This window comes from Ranitomeya variabilis, chromosome 1, assembly GCF_051348905.1.
Source record: "Ranitomeya variabilis isolate aRanVar5 chromosome 1, aRanVar5.hap1, whole genome shotgun sequence".
NCBI classification, from domain to species: domain Eukaryota; kingdom Metazoa; phylum Chordata; class Amphibia; order Anura; family Dendrobatidae; genus Ranitomeya; species Ranitomeya variabilis.
In genome coordinates, this window is record NC_135232.1 from 309,687,390 (window position 1) to 309,705,483 (window position 18,094).

At 41.9% G+C, this 18,094-nt stretch overlaps 1 protein-coding gene across 3 annotated transcripts in view; it reads right to left on the reverse strand.

Annotated features, from left to right (window-relative positions):
• Positions 1-350: 350 nt before the first annotated feature.
• TPCN1 (two pore segment channel 1) overlaps positions 351-18,094 on the reverse strand; it is a 113,397-nt gene continuing 95,653 nt past the window's right edge. For all 3 annotated transcript variants that reach the window (XM_077296533.1, XM_077296515.1, XM_077296524.1), the window contains exons 17-28: positions 15,370-15,423; positions 13,580-13,652; positions 12,135-12,242; positions 11,968-12,039; positions 11,800-11,889; positions 5,783-5,898; positions 4,957-5,003; positions 4,747-4,815; positions 3,463-3,547; positions 3,027-3,154; positions 1,896-1,976; positions 351-968 (exon numbers count right to left, since the gene is read on the reverse strand). In XM_077296533.1, coding sequence (XP_077152648.1) covers positions 870-968; positions 1,896-1,976; positions 3,027-3,154; positions 3,463-3,547; positions 4,747-4,815; positions 4,957-5,003; positions 5,783-5,898; positions 11,800-11,889; positions 11,968-12,039; positions 12,135-12,242; positions 13,580-13,652; positions 15,370-15,423 — 1,022 coding nt within the window. In that variant the 3' untranslated portion in view covers positions 351-869. The remainder of the gene's footprint in view (positions 969-1,895; positions 1,977-3,026; positions 3,155-3,462; positions 3,548-4,746; positions 4,816-4,956; positions 5,004-5,782; positions 5,899-11,799; positions 11,890-11,967; positions 12,040-12,134; positions 12,243-13,579; positions 13,653-15,369; positions 15,424-18,094) is intronic.

Genomic DNA, 18,094 nt, shown 5'->3' on the forward strand with positions numbered 1-18,094 from the left:
ATGCCGGACGCATGTTTGTTTCAGGCCAGAGCTTCATTACTCGATTGTATAAGCATTCAAAGGATGTAGATAAAATTAAGTGCAGGGAAACCCAGTCTTGGAACCCTTCCTTTCCAAAGTACCCCGAACAGGCAACAATTGTAACCAGCCGGATCCCGCCCCTAACTATGTCACAATTTACAGTATATAGGTCATATACGATCTCCACTGCCTGGAATACTGAATGTCAGCCCACCAGAATAATTACAAGTTATTTAAACAGCTGCGCCGTTGTGCTCATTGTCTTGTCCAAAGACGCCATCCACATGACTTAGATTGGTGTCTGGAAGTTTGAAGTAACAAAGCACACTAAACGTTATTAAAAAAGAGATTTATTAATATCTTACAAATATAGGTATCTGTATATAGCTGTGCATCTTCACTGCTAGAGAGAGAGCTAATGAATGAGGAGGGTTGGAAAGGTGGCCAGCACAGGAACACTGAAAAGGAGGTCTCATTGTCTCTAATGGGGTAATGCCCTTCATAATGGCTGGCGAACATCTGCAGAAAGTGTCCGATTCACCACGTACTGTTATAGAAGTAATAAGAAACCCACCCAATAAAATAGATAATGGGCTGCAATCTGAGCTTCACAGTAAAAAAAGCAAGAAATGAAGCATAAACCTCATTAAAAACGTCTTATATAAAATAAAGTGTTAATATGTCCCAGTAATATAGTTCGTGGACATGTTAACAGTACTTCATGTGAGTCTGGAGAAGGCTTCTACCGTAGGTACGGACTGATCCTGGTTACTAGCTCGCAGAGGAAGCTTTATATATTAATACTGACACGATTGCATAGTCATAGAAGAAGTAAGTGGTGGCCACGTTTAGTTAACAGTACTGGATCGAGGACGCTGGACCCCATGGGCAGGCTGGAGCTCCACCATCTTCTTCCCTTGTTCCTGTCTGTGCTCCTTGTACCATTCCTATATTATCAGAAGAAATACAGAAAAGGCAGAACAGGTTTTTTTTATAAAAAATAAATACAATTTAAAGGGACTCGGTCACCTGAATTTGGCGGACCCTGTGTTCGGTCCGATGGGCGGTGTTTTCTCTTGCTTCATTCATCCCTTCCTTTCCCGCTGGCCGCAATACTTTCTTGAATGTGAGTTGGTTTCCTCCGTAGTACACGCGTGCGCAATGCAATCTTGCCTTGCGCACGCGCAGTATGCTTTGCCCAACTGCGGGCAAAGCCGAAAAGCATTAGTGCGCATGCGCCGCCGCACTATGTCCCAGAAGTATTTCGCTGTGTTCCGGGACATAGTGCGGCGGCGCATGCTCACTAATGCTTTTCAGCTTTGCCCGCAGTTGGGCAAAGCATACTGCGCGTGCGCAAGGCAAGATTGCATTGCGCACGCGTGTACTACGGAGGAAACCAACTCACATTCAAGAAAATATTGCGGCCAGCGGGAAAGGAAGGGGTGAATGAAACATGAGAAAACACCGCCCATCGGACCGAACACAGGGCCCGCCAAAATCAGGTGACAGAGTCCCTTTAACAAATGGAGTGCAACTGTAAGTAAACGATAGAACGTGTATACACTTTGTGCAAATATTCAGTAGGTACAAATCTGGAAAGGTGTATTCAATACTGGCTTGCTTCATAATCCAAAAATATGAATGTCATCTTCAGAAAATGGGTTACAATGGAAACGGTCAGCAAGTTGGTAACAAATCTGCTACAAATAATATCAGTGCGGCTTACTCCTACATGTGGAGCCACTAGGTGATGTAATTCTTCTTTATTGCGTATATAATCATGTATGATTAGAGCTCAGCAGACCGACCATTGCAAGGTTCCAGTATACAAAGTAACATCAAAATGAAGCAATCAGAGGCGACTCATGTCTCACCTGGATTTCTTCCTCATACATCTTCATGCTAAGGTCACTCTTTTTTTGGGATCTTCTGCCCACAAACTGCACAGAAGAAGTCTAAAACCCAAGAGATTTAGAGAGAAGGATGGTGAGAGAAATGGATGCAAAAAGAGGAAATTAGGCCGTGTTCACAAGTTGCGTTTTATTTTATTATTATTTTAAAAGAAAATTTTAAGTTGCTTACAAAAAAGCAGGTTTTGCTGCGGTTTTTGCTGCGGTTTTGCTGCTGACTTTTTGCTGTCTCTTGCGCATGTTGATAAAGTTTAGTACCCCCCAAAAAATCATGATTTAACAGTTTTTTTGCTGCGATTTTTCACTTACCCATTGTTTCCTATGGGTGAAAAACACTGCAAATACGCTTGTGTTATTGCAATGTGTATACAGAGGCCAACATAAAGGGGCCAAACACACTCATTTTGATGGGACTGGACAACAATCTGGTGTTTATGGGGTATCCCCATTCTCCCTAACAGATGACATCAGAGCACTCATGGCGTATGAGGGAGTCGGGTGTTAAATGTGATACTTGATAAGCTCACATAATTGTTTTAGCTGTTAGGTCACCATTGACCTAAAACTGTCACCATCATCCTTCAGAGCCATAATCCTGCATTGTAATTTACTAGTTACAAAACTCGTTCGCTATAATTTATATTTTAACCAGGACAATTCCAATGGGAGAATATTTTCCCGGACTAGTCCAGCCTCGGGTGCTGTAATCCAATGAGCCATGATGGGGACTAGTCGAGGGGAACACTATAGAGTTTTTGAACAAGTTCTTCATTAAAATGCAGGATTGTGGCTCTGAAAAAAAAATGGTGACAGTGTGTGAAACCTGACAAGTTCACTATAAGGTCCGCTTACATTAAGTTTTACAGGGAAAATGTTATGTCACATGCCAGCCATTCAAAGGAGCATGAAATACATTGAAGGACTAGGTCCATCAGAGCAAGAGACATCTTTGCTCAGTATAATAGAAGGTGGAAGACCCCCCATCACATCCTTTTTAGGGTATATTGGGATTTTTATAATGGATAACCCTTTACATCATCCTCATTGTTGTGTATTGTAAAACAGAAGACTAAAGAATGAAGCCACATGGCCAACCTGGTTAGACTGTAAATGAGCCAGCAATTTTCGGACTTGGTTTTTCTCCTCGCCGTTTTGCGCATGCTTGAGAATCGTTGTCAGCTCTTCTCTGCCCACCTCCATCTCCAAAGTGATCCCTTTTTCATCTATATTAATTAACAAATTTAAAGTCTCAATAAAACCACATAGTGAAGTTCATGAATATCACACAGCTCAGTTATGTGTCTTCGTTCAAAACGGTCAGTGTTTTCAATCTCCGTTTATAATCTGTAGGCTAACCAGTAGTGAAGTTTGCCTAGAGCAATCGTACTGAAGAAAAGTGACTTGAGATTGTGGTGAGCAAAGGTTGTCAAGATGTAGATCTACCTTGCAAAATGTAGTTGTAATCTACCTGCGTTACCAAAATGGTGCAAAAACTTACAACCTAGTACGTGTTTTCCTAACTTTCACTTACCTTCCACATCTTTGTTCTTCCTGCAGTAATTCATTCGGAAAACAAAAGCATCCAAAATGCAGGCGACAATAATGGTTATGACAACCTAGGAACGTATGAAGGATGGAGGTGTTAAAGGGGTTGTCCACCTCCGGGAACATTTTTTTATTATTATTACTTAAAATCTATTTTGAACTGAAAATTATTTTTGCAATTTAGGTTCATTAAAAATGTTGGACTTTTACAGGATCGTTATCTTTGACGTGGGCAGTGATCATAAATCAGCGGGGAGGAGCTCAGAGAAAGACAGATAAAGGAGTAAAGGTACCTTCACACTAAACGATATCGCAAGCGATCCGTGACGTTGCAGCGTCCTGGCTAGCGATATCGTTTAGTTTGACACGCAGCAGCGATCAGGATCCTGCTGTGATATCGCTGGTCGTTGAACAAAGTTCAGAACTTTATTTGGTCGTCAGATCGGCGTGTATCGTCGTGTTTGACACCAAAAGCAACGATACCAGCGATGTTTTACACTGGTAACCAGGGTAAACATCGAGTTACTAAGCGCAGGGCCGCGCTTAGTAACCCGATGTTTACCCTGGTTACCAGTGTAAAATGTAAAAAAAACAAACTACATACTCACCTTCGCGTCCCCCGGCGTCCGCTTCCCACACTGACTGAGCGCCGTAAAGTGAAAGTGAAAGTACAGCACAGCGGTGACGTCACCGCTCTGCTGTTAGGGCCGGCGCTCAGTCAGTGTAGGAAGCGGACGCCGGGGGACGCGAATGTAAGTATGTAGTGTTTGTTTTTTTTACATTTTACGCTGGTAACCAGGGTAAACATCGGGTTACTAAGCGCGGCCCTGCGCTTAGTAACCCGATGTTTACCCTGGTTACCCGGGGACCTCGGCATCGTTGGTCGCTGGAGAGCTGTCTGTGTGACAGCTCTCCAGCGATCAAACAGCGACGCTGCAGCGATCGGCATCGTTGTCGCTATCGCTGCAGCGTCGCTTAATGTGAAGGTACCTTTAGAATCTCTCAGGACACTCAGTACGAGCTCATTGATGGATTTTCAGTTAACCCATTTTTGCAATCAGCAACCCAGTCACCAATAGACAGTGTAATACGGAGGCTATGGAAGACAAATGGTGCAACATTTTTAATGAGACCCAATTACAAAAAGATTTTTAGCCAAAAAAAACCCATACATATAAGAAAAAAATGTCCCCAAAGGTGGACAACTGTTTTAATAATAAACAGGACGGATGACAGAAGTATGAATCATCTGATATGATATTTTACTCACCATGGTGACTATGTAAAACACCATGAAATAAAGTCGTGCCCAGTGCGATGTTTGAGACGTGACTCCTTCCTATAAAAAAAATACATGTATTCGAACTTATTCTAGTTGAAAGCAGATGTGTCAGCTCGATTAAAGAAGACTAGAGGACACGTGCATTGCTTTAAATTCTCAAACAATGCACAGTGAAGACAATCTGGATGGAGCACTCACCATGATGATGTACCAATTATTCACTACGGTCAACTCAAATAAAGTTACTGCAAACAAAAAAAAAAAGTACTAAATGAAGGACTGCGCAGCAAAACAAATATTAAGGAAACATCTGGTTTCCACTAACTAGGAAACTGTATTGAAATTCTAGCACAATACATTTGTGCAGGTGCTGGCACCTTTTTCTAGTGATAACAGGGTGTCCTTGTACTTCCAATCCCTAAATGAAGGTTTTCTGTCTCCAAACTTCTCCCGTGCTGCGCCCATTCTCTGGAATGAACTACCGCTGACGATCTAACTAATACCTAGCCCCCACTTTTTAAACGTGCTTTAAATAAACACATATCTTTAGACAGGCCAATGAACTCAACTCACTAACCTAATTCTCCCCTGTTCCCTCTTTCTAAATTTTCCTCAGAACCTGGTCCCTCCTATTTGTCTGTGTCCACACCCTCCGCACACCCATAGCACTTGGTAACTGCACTTAGACAGATACTGGCCAATGATTGGCTAATGTAGCGGATTTGAAATGCCCCATTTACTATAATGATGGCTGGATGACAAGCATATTTTACTTATTGTGTCCCCCCATTTCGTTACAGATTGTAAGCTTGCAAGCAGGACCCTCACTCCCCCTATAACTGTTGAACTATGTGTTACTTTGTGATGTCTTTATTGTTTGTACATTTCCCCGTTTTATTGTAAAAGCACTGCGGAATATGTTGGCGCCATATAAATAAAAGCATTATTTTATTGTTATTATTATTATAAGTATACTTTAATAAGCAAATATATAAAAATTAGTTTTCATTCCACTTCCTATTACCAAAGCTGATGAGGATATTGTCAAAGTTGTTCAGATAGTAGTAACCTTCTTCTATCTGAGTTTGGTTGCCCTCGGTGTGGTTCAGCAGACGATAAGACTCTGAAACCGTACTATTACTAAAAAAATAAATATTATTATTATTATACTATTATAATAACATTATCTGCCAGTTTAAGACCTTGTTGATCTTAATTCGTATGGGGCATGTATACATTTTTCACATGACAAATAAAAGCATTCATAAACCGTCCACATTGATACAGAATCTTGATACAATACAGAATAAGCAGACCAAGGTCCCTTGCCAGATATAACTCCTATCTTAGCCATTTAACTGCTTAGATGCCATGATGGTCTCGACAATCTGCAACATTAGTACTACTCCAAATTGGTTTGCTTTAAAAAAAAAAAGTTATTTTTATGCATGTCCTTTAACCGCATAATGAAAGTTTAAAAATAAACATCAATATATAATTCCCAAATTGTCTCTACAGAAAGTTAGAGGACTAGAACTCTAGTGCCACATATTGTAAGGAGCAATCCTAAAAGTCAATGTTGACCCTTTAACGAGCCTTGTCACATAACTTAGGATAAAAGCCAAACCAGAATCTCAATTTGCAGACACTGTGTTTCGGGGTACTGCCCCTCATCAGTGCAAAGTGGAGATCTGGTTTGGCTGAGTGAGGGGCGTCTGACCGGGATCCAAGAAGTATCGTTTCGCCTTGCGGAGAGTGACATGTTATATGATTCCCAAAAATTATTTAAGAATTGCTGTTTTTTTTTTTCTTCATTTCCCCTCGCCAAATTATAATTTTAACAAGATGTAAATTTATTTTAAGTCATTTTAAAAGGCAGCATTAAAAAATGTAAACCTGCTCTGCAAAAAAACAAGCCCTAATAAGGCTAAGTCAATGGAAAATGTGAAAGGTTGATATTGTTTTCTGGGAATATTATGTTCGATAGGTAGACCTAGAGTCTGTTCTCTTCCTCTGTGAAAAGGTTATTTGCATATTTTATATCCTTGTAAACACTGCATGGCTTATAATTCTCTCTACATGAGCTTGGTGACATCCTTAAAGAGGACCTTTAATTAAGTTTTTCATGTTGCACTGGACACACAAAGTAATAGTGGCTACAGAGCTGAATAAAATGGTTTGTTTTTTTTAATTATTCCTCTCTGTTGCTGAGAAATTAGCAATTGAAGTATTTGGCATCTAAAAAGTTAATTTTTGTTAAGTCCAGGTGGGTATTATGAGAGATTTCACAGGGGAAGTGTACTTCTTCCTCTGTATGATGTTGACCAATAATAAGCAGGCAGCAACAATAAGGAAAAATATCACACCCCACAATAGCTTAGAGAAGGTAGCTGCAAGTTGCTTGAGCACACCACACTTGAGTGTCATTATTGACACCTTTGAGCTTTCACCTCTTGGCAGTCCAGATTGTTGGAGAGGCAGTACAGCTGAGTTTAGTTGTGTCACATTACAAACACTTCTGTCACCTCTCCTGGAATAGTGCTGCCAGCTCTGCTGTATTGCCCCTTACCCCACATTGACTGCCAGTAAATGAAAAGCTCAAAAGGTGTCAGTAATGACACATATGTCTGCTGTGTTTAGCCTTACTGTTGTTGGCTGCCTATGATTGGTCAACCTCATATACAAGGTAACTTTTACTACAATAAAATCTAATGAGACAACTGACCACCAGTAATTTGGATTGTAACACATATTGTGCCTATAACATCCAAAATATGCCTAAAGTCACACATGAAAGGCACACCAAATTCAATAGGATCAAATGAGAAAATTGACCACCGACCAACATGGGTTCAGCATATATTGTACAAAAATTGTCAAAAACACTTTATGCCTTAAATCACAAATGGAAAAACACACCAAAATGAAAGAAATTGGCATCCAGTTGTTGAACTCCAGGGACGGACAGATCCAATCTTCCTTATTACCTACACTGTCGTGCCCGGTGTATTTGCTCCCGCCTTAACAATAGCAGTATCCAAATCAGCTCTGCAGATAACTCCAGAAAATAAGTATCCCTCCCGATGTGTTTCTTTCCCAATATTGAGATGTCATCAGGAGAGTGACTTGTACAGGTTTAAAAAAGGCATCTGCTTCTTCTCAGACAAGTTGCCTATTATTCTACTAATGTGCTGAGTGACAAGTGTTTTTGTACTCCATAGGAATATCTTAGGAGTAACTCCTAAAAAGTGCAGAGTGCTACACCTTTATCCTAAAGAGATGTGTTAAAATCTAAATTACTGGTGGTTAATTATCTCATTAAATTTTATTGTATTATGTAAGTAAAAGTTATGTTTTAATAAGTTGTTTTTCCATACTAATTACAACATAATCTTAAAAAGTATACCCTGTAATTCAAACAGCGATCATAGCTGATTATATAATCTAATAAAAGGGGATGAAGGACACGCCCACAGTGAACTTTCGGATAAGACACACTAGAACTTAAAGGGGTATTTCCATCTCCAAGATCCTATCCCAATAAGCAGTAAGTGTAATAATAATAATATTAGCAAATACCTCCAACTAGAGATGTAGTATAGTTTTTCTGATTTGCTATGTCTCTTTCTGTCACGAGGGGGTCACATCCCCCTGGAAGACCTGGAGTTAGGCTACTTTCACACTAGCGTTAACTGCATTCCGTCACAATGCGTCGTTTTGCCGAAAAAACGCATCCTGCAAAAGTGTTTGCAGGATGCGTTTTTTCGCCATTGATTAACATGAAGCGACGCATTGTGACGGATTGCCACACGTCACACCCGTCGTGCGACGAATGCGTCGTGCAGTGGCGGACCGTCGGGAGCAAAAAACGCTACATGTAACGTTTTTTGCTCACGACGGTCCGCTTTTTCCGACTGCGCATGCGCGGCCGGAACTCCGCCGGAGCTCCGCCCCCACCTCCCCGCACTTCCCCGCACCTCACAATGGGGCAGCGGATGCGCTGGAAAAATGCATCCGCTGCCCCCGTTGTGCGGCGGGGACAACGCTAGCGTCGGGGACCTCGGCCCGACGCACGGCGACGGGCCGAGCCCGACGCTAGTGTGAAAGAAGCCTTAGACGATAACTTTGGGCAATGAATCATGGGTCTTCTTTAGAGATGGTGTGATTCATGTCCTAGTTTAAAAGTTTTTCCTTTCCTTCAGTGCTAAGAGGGTTAATGATTTTGTCCATGCTGGCCGAGACCATACAGCTTGATTGTTCTCAGCTGCAACTGCTTATTATTTACACCCTCTATATTGGCTCTAGGCCTTTAGTTCCTGCTGGTGAAAGATTTGTCTTCATGTGCTGAGTGCTAAAGCGAAGTAGTTGAAATGGAGTTGTTGTCGTAGTGATCTGTAGTTTGCTGTAGTATGTGTGTGTTTATCTCCTGTCCCTGTTCCCATTTAGTTTATTACTCCCTGTCCCTAGCCTCCTCCCTATTGTTAGTTAGTGCTTTTGTATGATAGAGGTTTTCTGTTATCCCTGTTTTGTCTTTGTGTCTTTTTTACCTTACATTTCTGTCCCATGCCTCATGGGGTGAGGGAGGGGACAGATTAGGGTTTAACAGGAGCATAGCAAGGTCAGAGACCCATGCATCTCTACCTTCAAGAGTACCCTCGGGGACAGGGATAGTTAGGGTCCCGGTTCCAGGAACAATTTGAGACCCCTTTCCCTTACCAAAGATCGTTACAGCGTGACACTTTTCTCATGTACAGGCATTGCAGAAACTTAGGCATCCATGGTTACGACCACTGATATAGTGACAGTTAGCTAGTCACTAGACGTAACCATGGATACCTAAGGTCCGACAATGCTTGCACATGAGGAAAGAGACAGCGAATTAGAAAAACTATACTACACTTCTAAAGACATATTTACAAAAATTATTATTATTACTACACCTACTACATATTGGGATAGGATCTTGGAGATGGGAATACCCTGTTAACGAAAATTAACTTATTATTAGGTGCCCTCTCTTTGATTGCTAATAGCGCCGCAACAGAGAGGAGAAATTTAAAAAAAAAATGTTTATTTTCTTTGCAGCCTTTATTACTTTGTGTGTCCAGCTCAACTTAAAACCTTAGTGAGAGGTTTGAGGAGAAACTTTACCCCATTATGCCCAATGTTGAAGGTCTCTCATCCAGCCAGCCAGTCTCCTGCTTTGCACTAAGGAGGGAAGGCTGAAAGAACCCCAAAATGAGCATATACAAATGGAGATTCCAGTTTGCTTCATATTCTAAATCACCATAAAATATACTGAATAATGGGAAAAATCTAATCGGAGTGAAATGGTGAAAAACATGCAATTTTGCCATTGCTTTTTTTTTTTATTTTGATTTTGCAGTGTTCACTGTTTGATAAAAATGACTTGGAAACCAGATTCTCCATGTTAGTACGATTCTAGAGATATGTGCTGGGTGTCTTGGGAGTGCAAGGATGCCAGTGATGGGGGCTTTCAGAAGGCAACGGGAGACCGAACAGGCGTGCAGGTCTTTCGCATCCATTCGAATATCGCTGACAGAGTGAGGTCTGAATGGTTAGACTGCAGTGGTTCGAGCTACATTGCTGCTTTTAGAAGTAGGTGTTGGCTGCATTATACAGCCATACACAACACACTCAACATAAGACGTACATCATGTTCTATGTCGGAAAGAGGCAAAAGTTTGATAATGACTAGAGATGAGTGAATTTGTTCAGATTCGGCATACGATCGGCAGTGAATACTGTTTTTGCAATATTCATTGAACACATCCATTAGAGTCCAATACAATAACCAAAGAAAAAATGAGCGGCACTATCTTCAATCAGAGACTCTATCCAGGGTCTGTAAATGCCACTCACACATGTGCCGTTAAACGACCACGGGTGCTCCTCCAGTAAACAAAGCCTTCTATGTATATAATGCAAATGAGAACAAAAGCCGAGGGCACTCACCAGTCTTCAAAAAAATACTTCTTTATTTAATATACATCCAGATAAAAACTCATGGCCGGGGAGGACGGAGCCGAAGCTCGTGTGAGCAGGGGAGGACGACGGCCGTTTCGCGCTGTGCCTGCGCTTCTACGGGTCCTAGAGTTTTTATCTGGATGTATATTGAATAAAGAAGTATTTTTTTGAAGACTGGTGAGTGCCCTCGGCTTTTGTTCTCATTTGCATTATATACATCCATTAGAGTCAATGGGAGTAAAAATTACGGAATATGTTTGGAACCGATCATAAGCCATACATTCGGCACAAATAGTGTTCGAATATGGGCCAAATATGTCAAAATCAGATTCGGGGCCAAAATCCAAACAAATTTGCTCATCTCTAATAATGACTTTTAGAATTGCTACTTTCAATAGGTAGCACTAAAGACCCTGCTCTCTTCTTCTGTGAAGAAATTATTGGCATACAAAAAAAATAAGGTTATAACATGGAAGGCGAAGAAAAAACAAAAAAGATGCCGCAAAAATGACTGCATCTCAAAAGGGGTTAAATATAACATAGTATAGTATACAAAAGACAGCATAAACTGATATATTCTCCAAAAAGCACAGTAGCTGACCCATGCTGGGTCTACGTACCATTTTCCATCCCGTAACAATCTGGCTGCAATAATATCGGTGTACAGCTATGTTTTTTTCCCCATTTCAAATTTCCTATATTTAGCTAGAAGAATTATATCATAATAACTGCAAAGGGTGTCATCGTTACAAATTGAATTCTCCGCCCCACAATATACAAACGGATCCATCCCTTCTCAATCGTGAGGCGCCCCCCATCTGTTGAGGAAGTCAATATCATGTCTGATAGGAGTGATCAGTTGCTGATCGCTCCTACTATACAGAGTTATGGCAGAAACTATTATGGACAACTTATTTGTTTTCAGGAGATAAACAAAAGATACTTTCATCCATATAAAACGCTGATCAGGCTCATTGATTAGCACGTTCTATCAGGTAGGCCAAAATAAACACAGTCCGAGGAGCCTTACAGCATTCTCTCTACAGTACTTACATGCAGCAATTGGGGAAAAGCACGCCAGAGAAAAATTCCATACCCACAATGGAAAAGGAATAGTAGAAAATAAGCAGTGTAAGTCCCAGGCTGCAGAGAGAAAAGAACAATATTCAGTATTTTATAGCACAGAGGATAAGGGCATGAATATGGAGGATATTTGATTACCTGGCCATCCTTGGCAGTAACTCAAGAATGGTGTCTAGAACCGTCCTGTAACGCTTCTTCAATTTAAAAAGCCTGGTCAATATCAGAATGTCTATTAATAAAAGTAAGTTAGACACCACTAAATCCCTACAGACACACAAGCTGTTCAAGTTCTTCTATGACGTTACCTGAGCAGCTGAAGGGGTCTGAGCACTACAATGAAGTAGAAAGGCTTCATGTCAAAGGCCAAGGCTAAAAGACCCAGTAGAGCCAGCATTGTCACAGAGAAATCAAACCTACGACACAAGCAAAGAGAATGAAGGCACAAAGGCAGTAAACCTAATAGTGAGGTCAACGGCCCAACAACGATCATTGCATCACTGCCAATCACATATGGCTAGCAATGCAAGGGCTGCAGTGATGTACAGACACCAATTTACCCACTATTTCAAGAAATGTACTAATTTTAACATTATTCATATCTGCATTGCCATTATGCAGGTAATCGTCATCTTCGCGCTTAACAGTAATGTAACACAATTGTGCTATGAGAAGATTTTATGCATTTTGTGAGACAGTGAGGGGAATCATATGCGAAGACTTATGGATCCCCCAGAATGTGCTTAGAAGCATACTGAACCGCTGGAGAGCATTGTAATCATAGCCACGGCTGCGATTATTGTGCGACATAAAAGTGTGGACTGGGTCAAGTTATTTGACCACGTCGGTTTAGGACAACCTGTCTTTGGCTTTTATTTTTTGAGAGATCTGTAGGATGGTAGTGGGACGGATCTCTCTTTACAGTCCAGGTCTTGCAAGTGACCCATGGCCATGGTTTTCATTTATACCTGCAGTAAGGGTATGTGCCCACGATCCGGAATAGCAGCTCACCTGTGCTACAACAAAAATGTCCCAAATTTCTTCAATAGACTGTATTGGATACAGTAAATGTGCACTGTTCCATAAACACATACTTTGGACTCAGGGATAATACGCTATGTCCAAAGTGCTGCGATTTTCTGATTGTGGGCATGTACCCTAAAGGTTTGGGTGTTTCAGGTTTTGTGTTTGGATTTCACATGCAGCAGAGCTGAAGGTGCTGGGATTGTATGCCTGGCTGTGTGACGCTAACAGGCCAGAGCCAGCGACGTGGACAAACACTGTAGCACCCGAGACCCTTACAGGGGTGCAAGTGCCAGTGGACCTTATTTACCTATTCCCGGCTGCGATCCAAAGGTGAGTGATTTCATGTGTGCAATATTTGGACGATAAAGGACATTTACTTAACTTGTCTGGGTCACTGTCTAACTATATTCAGTGGCGGAAACGCTACTGGCTTACAGCATATTAAATACACTACCAGATATCACCTAATTGGAAAAGTGACACCACACACACAACCATCCCTCCCATCCATGCAGCGTGCCAGCCCTTCCACCCATCTCCCAGCCAGCCCACTTTCCCATCCATCCAGTACTTCCAGCCAGCCCTCGGATTGAACCAGCTCCCCAATCCAACCAACCCTCCCAGCCAGCTAGCCCATTCCATCCACCTAGCCAGCCACCCGACCATGCAGACAGCTAGCCCATCCAGCCATCCTCCCATTATTAGCTGTGCAACAAAAGCCACTCACAGATTCCATCCTGATGTGAAGTATTCCAATGGACCCAGGCCAGTCACCTTCAGAAGAACTTCAGCCCCATAGACTAGAAAGGTAAATATAGGAAAGTCAAAAACCACTAGCAGGAGCAAAGTGAAACTCAATGCCGATTAGATCTAGGCCCTGTTCACATTGCTCTGGGGAAATACCCGGCTGTATGAACATAAAGCTCAAAATATATGGAAATGAATGCCACACAAGCACTGTGAAGGGAGGGAGAAAAGGTGAGTTGTGACCATGACCTATTTTGAATGGTGTATCCGGGGTTATCCACTGTGTATAGACATGTTACCTGTCATTGTAATGCTGTCTGTGAGGATAATAAAACTGCTGAAAAAAAATCTCTGTGCAGATCAGGAAGTATGCTTTTAATATTAGGTAATGTAGCCAGTGTGAAAATTACATTAATTATCTTTTTTTTTTTTTTTTTTTTTATAACTGTAATTTTTTTTAATTAAGTTTTATACATTTTTAACAATTAAAATAAGCCCAAAATATTCAGATGTTCACAAGCAAAATAGACAAAGAAGAGACTCAATGAGGATCGGGTACATTCAAGTGTAACTGATGGAAACATTTCCCTCTAGTGGCATCTAAACTTATTGCAAACTAAAACCATAAAAGTCTCAAGTTCCGAATAACAAACGTTATATATTCCTTACACTCGATGCCATAATAACCCAAACCCCATCCACTTATAAAAGTCAAATTTCTTATTTAACAATTCACAAACAGAAGACAGGACACACACACATATTAAGGGGTGGGAAAAAGGGTGCAGTAGTCCGAAAAGGTCCTAGCTATTGTTCTGAGCCCAGAAATTATCCCAGAGAGCTCAGTTAGCATCACATCTGTCCACCTTTGCATTCATTAAAGCTGCCATCTATTCCATAGTACGAATATCAGCCATTCTATTACATTTTGGTAAGAGGGAGCAGTGGTTGTTTCCATTGGAGAGCGATCTAACACCAAGCTGGGGGTAACAGATGCCATAATAATTTAGATTAGTTCTTCCTCATGCCTCTAGGAGAAACATTTAGCAAACAGATTGCAGGGTCCATCTCACGTCCACGAAAACTAAAACCTTCACTAATTCCCACAATTCAACCACCCCAGGGCAAGACCAGAAGACGTAATATTGAGAACCAGATGCTGAGCCACATCGCCAGCAGATATTGGGAATTCTTATCTTTTTAATAGACAGCGATAAAAAAATAAAAATCTAAATACATTTAATATAAAAAATTATTTAAACAATAGGTCATTTTCTGATCACTTATTCCATTTAAAGAGACAAAATTACATTTCCAATCAGCAGCAGGAGATACTGCATCAGACAGGGTGATCCTGTTGCCAAGGCAACCATACGGTACCCAACGCCACTTCTGCAGCTTTTTAACCAGAGGGCATTGCTATAATACATCACTGCCCTGCAGAGGTCCGTGTCTGTTGCTGGATAGTTCACAAACCACGACAAGATTAAGTACCAACCCTTCCTTGGCTCTTCTAGGAAGGGTATGGCCTAAAGGTACTTAAAACCTCATGCACCACAATTTGGCTTTGCTCCAACCTTACCCTCATTAATCTAATGGTCTGATATGGAATGGGGGGCAGAGTTATTGATTTGGTGTTGCCTTACATGTCATTGCCTGGGATAAAGAGACTGATAACATCATCTGGACTACATGAGGACTGGATTTCTCCACTCATCTTTACAATTCCACCTTTAGATCTGAACTTACTGGTTCTAGATTAAGACTTACTTGTTAAAAAGACAAGGTAGCTCCAAGGAACACCTTGAGGAAAGTAGCTGCCACCTAAAAAGACAAAAGTATTTAAAAAAAAAAAAAAAAAGATATTCGAGAAAAAAAAAGAATTATTTCTCAATACATATGAGCTTCAGCTTTCTCATTTCCTTCGGATGAATGTGAACTATCTGAAGGCAGAGAGAGTGAAACCAGCGCTGATTGGCCACAGGGATGGCATGACATAATGTTGCGCAATCCCCAGGAGAGCCAGTGCCGCCACAGCTGAAACAGCGCCAGCATCAGAGGTGAGTGTGTTATTATTTTACAAGGAGGAAACATGAGGATTCAGGCGGGGTTGTCAGAGTAGTGGACAACCCTTTAATCACTATTTGGCCAGTGACTGCACCCGACAAACCTCTGACCCATCATACTTAGAAATAATGTATAAAATAATAGCAAAGACTCCCAATTTTGCCAGGATAATCATGTAGTCCGAGGACCAAAAGGGATGAGGTTTATGCTACCCTTTCCCAAAATGGCCATTATGGGAAGTGTTCCTGTGTGTCTGTAGGGGCAGGGCATAAATATCCTAATTTTTGCTATTCAAATGTTGGTAACAATGGTGTAATGTGGCTTATTTTAATTGGTTACTATAGCATTAATTAGTGTAATAAGCAGGGGTTTGAAATGCTGAACATATGTATGCCTTTAAGGTCAACAGTCCACAGCCCAGCTTATTTACACTCTTCAACACTGAAATTGTAACACCAAGAAGGAAAGGTCATGGAATTTTGGAAACCACAGAATGGAGAGATGTTATAGATCAACAAATGATGAAAAAATAGAAACAACATTTTCAATACATCTCGATTTATTCGGCATACTGTACAAGCACTTACACGCCTTGGCATGTTATCAATGAGGTTATTAAGACATGTAAGAACATGTATATCTGTACGTGGCACTGATACTCGATACTGAATAAATAGAAATGTTTTAAAAATTCGGTTTCATTTTCATACCAGTAAGAGAATTTCCAGAATTACACAATTGAGCTATACTAGATCGCTCAGTGCACATTGGCTGCCATAGTTCTCGGCAGTGCAAGATCTGTTTACAAAAAAAGAATGCACTGTCGAAAGCAATGATCTTTTATGCTGCATAAAGGTTCATTTCTCGATCGCTTCATTGGTAGAAAGAGCAGACAATGGGCTTATGCTGCTGCCACTAGGCAAAAAAAAGTTAACTCCTCCTAAGCAGGGTAAACCCCCCCAACTGGCACAAAGTTAACCAGCCCATCTGTTTTAGCTTCGTGTCAGTAGGAGGCAGGCACAGGTCGGCTGTCAGATCTGTTTCTACCATAGGATCTTGTGTTTTATAAATCTTTCCCGTTTCTATTTCAGGCTCAGCTTGTGACTATGGGCAACAGAGTGTAAGAGCTACTCTGCTTTCCCACTTAGAGACAGAGAGAACAGTGTGGTCTGATCCACATCACACCCACTTGTGTCTACATAGCAGGACCCTAACACATCAAGAGTGTCTCGGGACAGCCAGGAGAACGGTACTTGCCACCCAACCCCAGCCCAGTCGTCCACTATAGCGAGATGGTGCTGGGGGAGGGGGTGAAAAACGGACAGATTCCAGTGATCCCTTGAACCAGAGCTCCTGAAAACATCTTCCATGAGTTGGGACCACATCTTTACATGTACCATCCTCCTCCCTCCTTCAGGCCATTGCTGATAAGGGGGCTCCTGGGCATAGTGCACAAGCTTTGCAGGCTTCCTATGGACTTTTCTGGGTTCTCCCTCCCTCCTCCCATCCCACTGTGGGCTCCGTGCCTTTCTGCCGATTAGGGCAGCTTCAGGGCTAAGGGCAGGATGTGGACTCGCTTAGCACGATCTCTCCACCAGCCACTCAAATGTAGGCCCTGGCTTTTCCAAGGCCTACTCCGCATTAAGCACGCCCCATCTTCCTCCTTGATAGCACGAGTTTCTCCATGCTCTGTGGTCTCGTCCCCTGCCTAGCAGTCAATCCTCTGCTTCATCCTTGGCTGGTCCTGTCTTTTGAATGTAATCCCTGTGCACTTTTTCCAAACTCCACCTCCTTCTCCCCTGCCTAGGCTACATTTCTCATTGGGCATTGACTGCAACACACTGTCATCCCTGCCGGCAGCTTCAGGATACTTCTCTGGACCAGCAATTCCGCGACTGCTCTGAATCGGGTAGGCTCAGTCCTTTGGGGCACATAGGGTCAGCACTCCTCAGTAGGTCTCCACTGGCACACACACTATGTCTAACCCTAGGGAGGTTTGTCTCAACTATCCCCCCCCCCACCTATTATTCTTCACTTTGCCTGTAGCTCCTGCAAGGAAAAAAATTCCCTCAGGTTAGCAATCGGCCCTCTGCCTAGACTGCAACCCACCCATGATGCAGACTAACCAAGAGCCCACCACTGCTTGGGACGAGAGAGCACCCCCCGTGTTAAGTAGGCTACAGTGTTATCTAAATCTGTCACCTACCTAACCAAGGTTTCACAAACCCTGGTCTCAGTCATTAAGGCTATGCCCAACACAGCAGCAGCAAACACTGATGCTCCGAACGTTCGCAGAGACAGATCAGATTCAGCCACTTATTCAATCTATCATGGCAGATCACACTTGAATTCCAAGAAGCGATCTCATTAAAGCTCGTATGGGTCTCTCCCACCCTCCACATGCTCCAGGATAGCTTCTGCCTCCCAC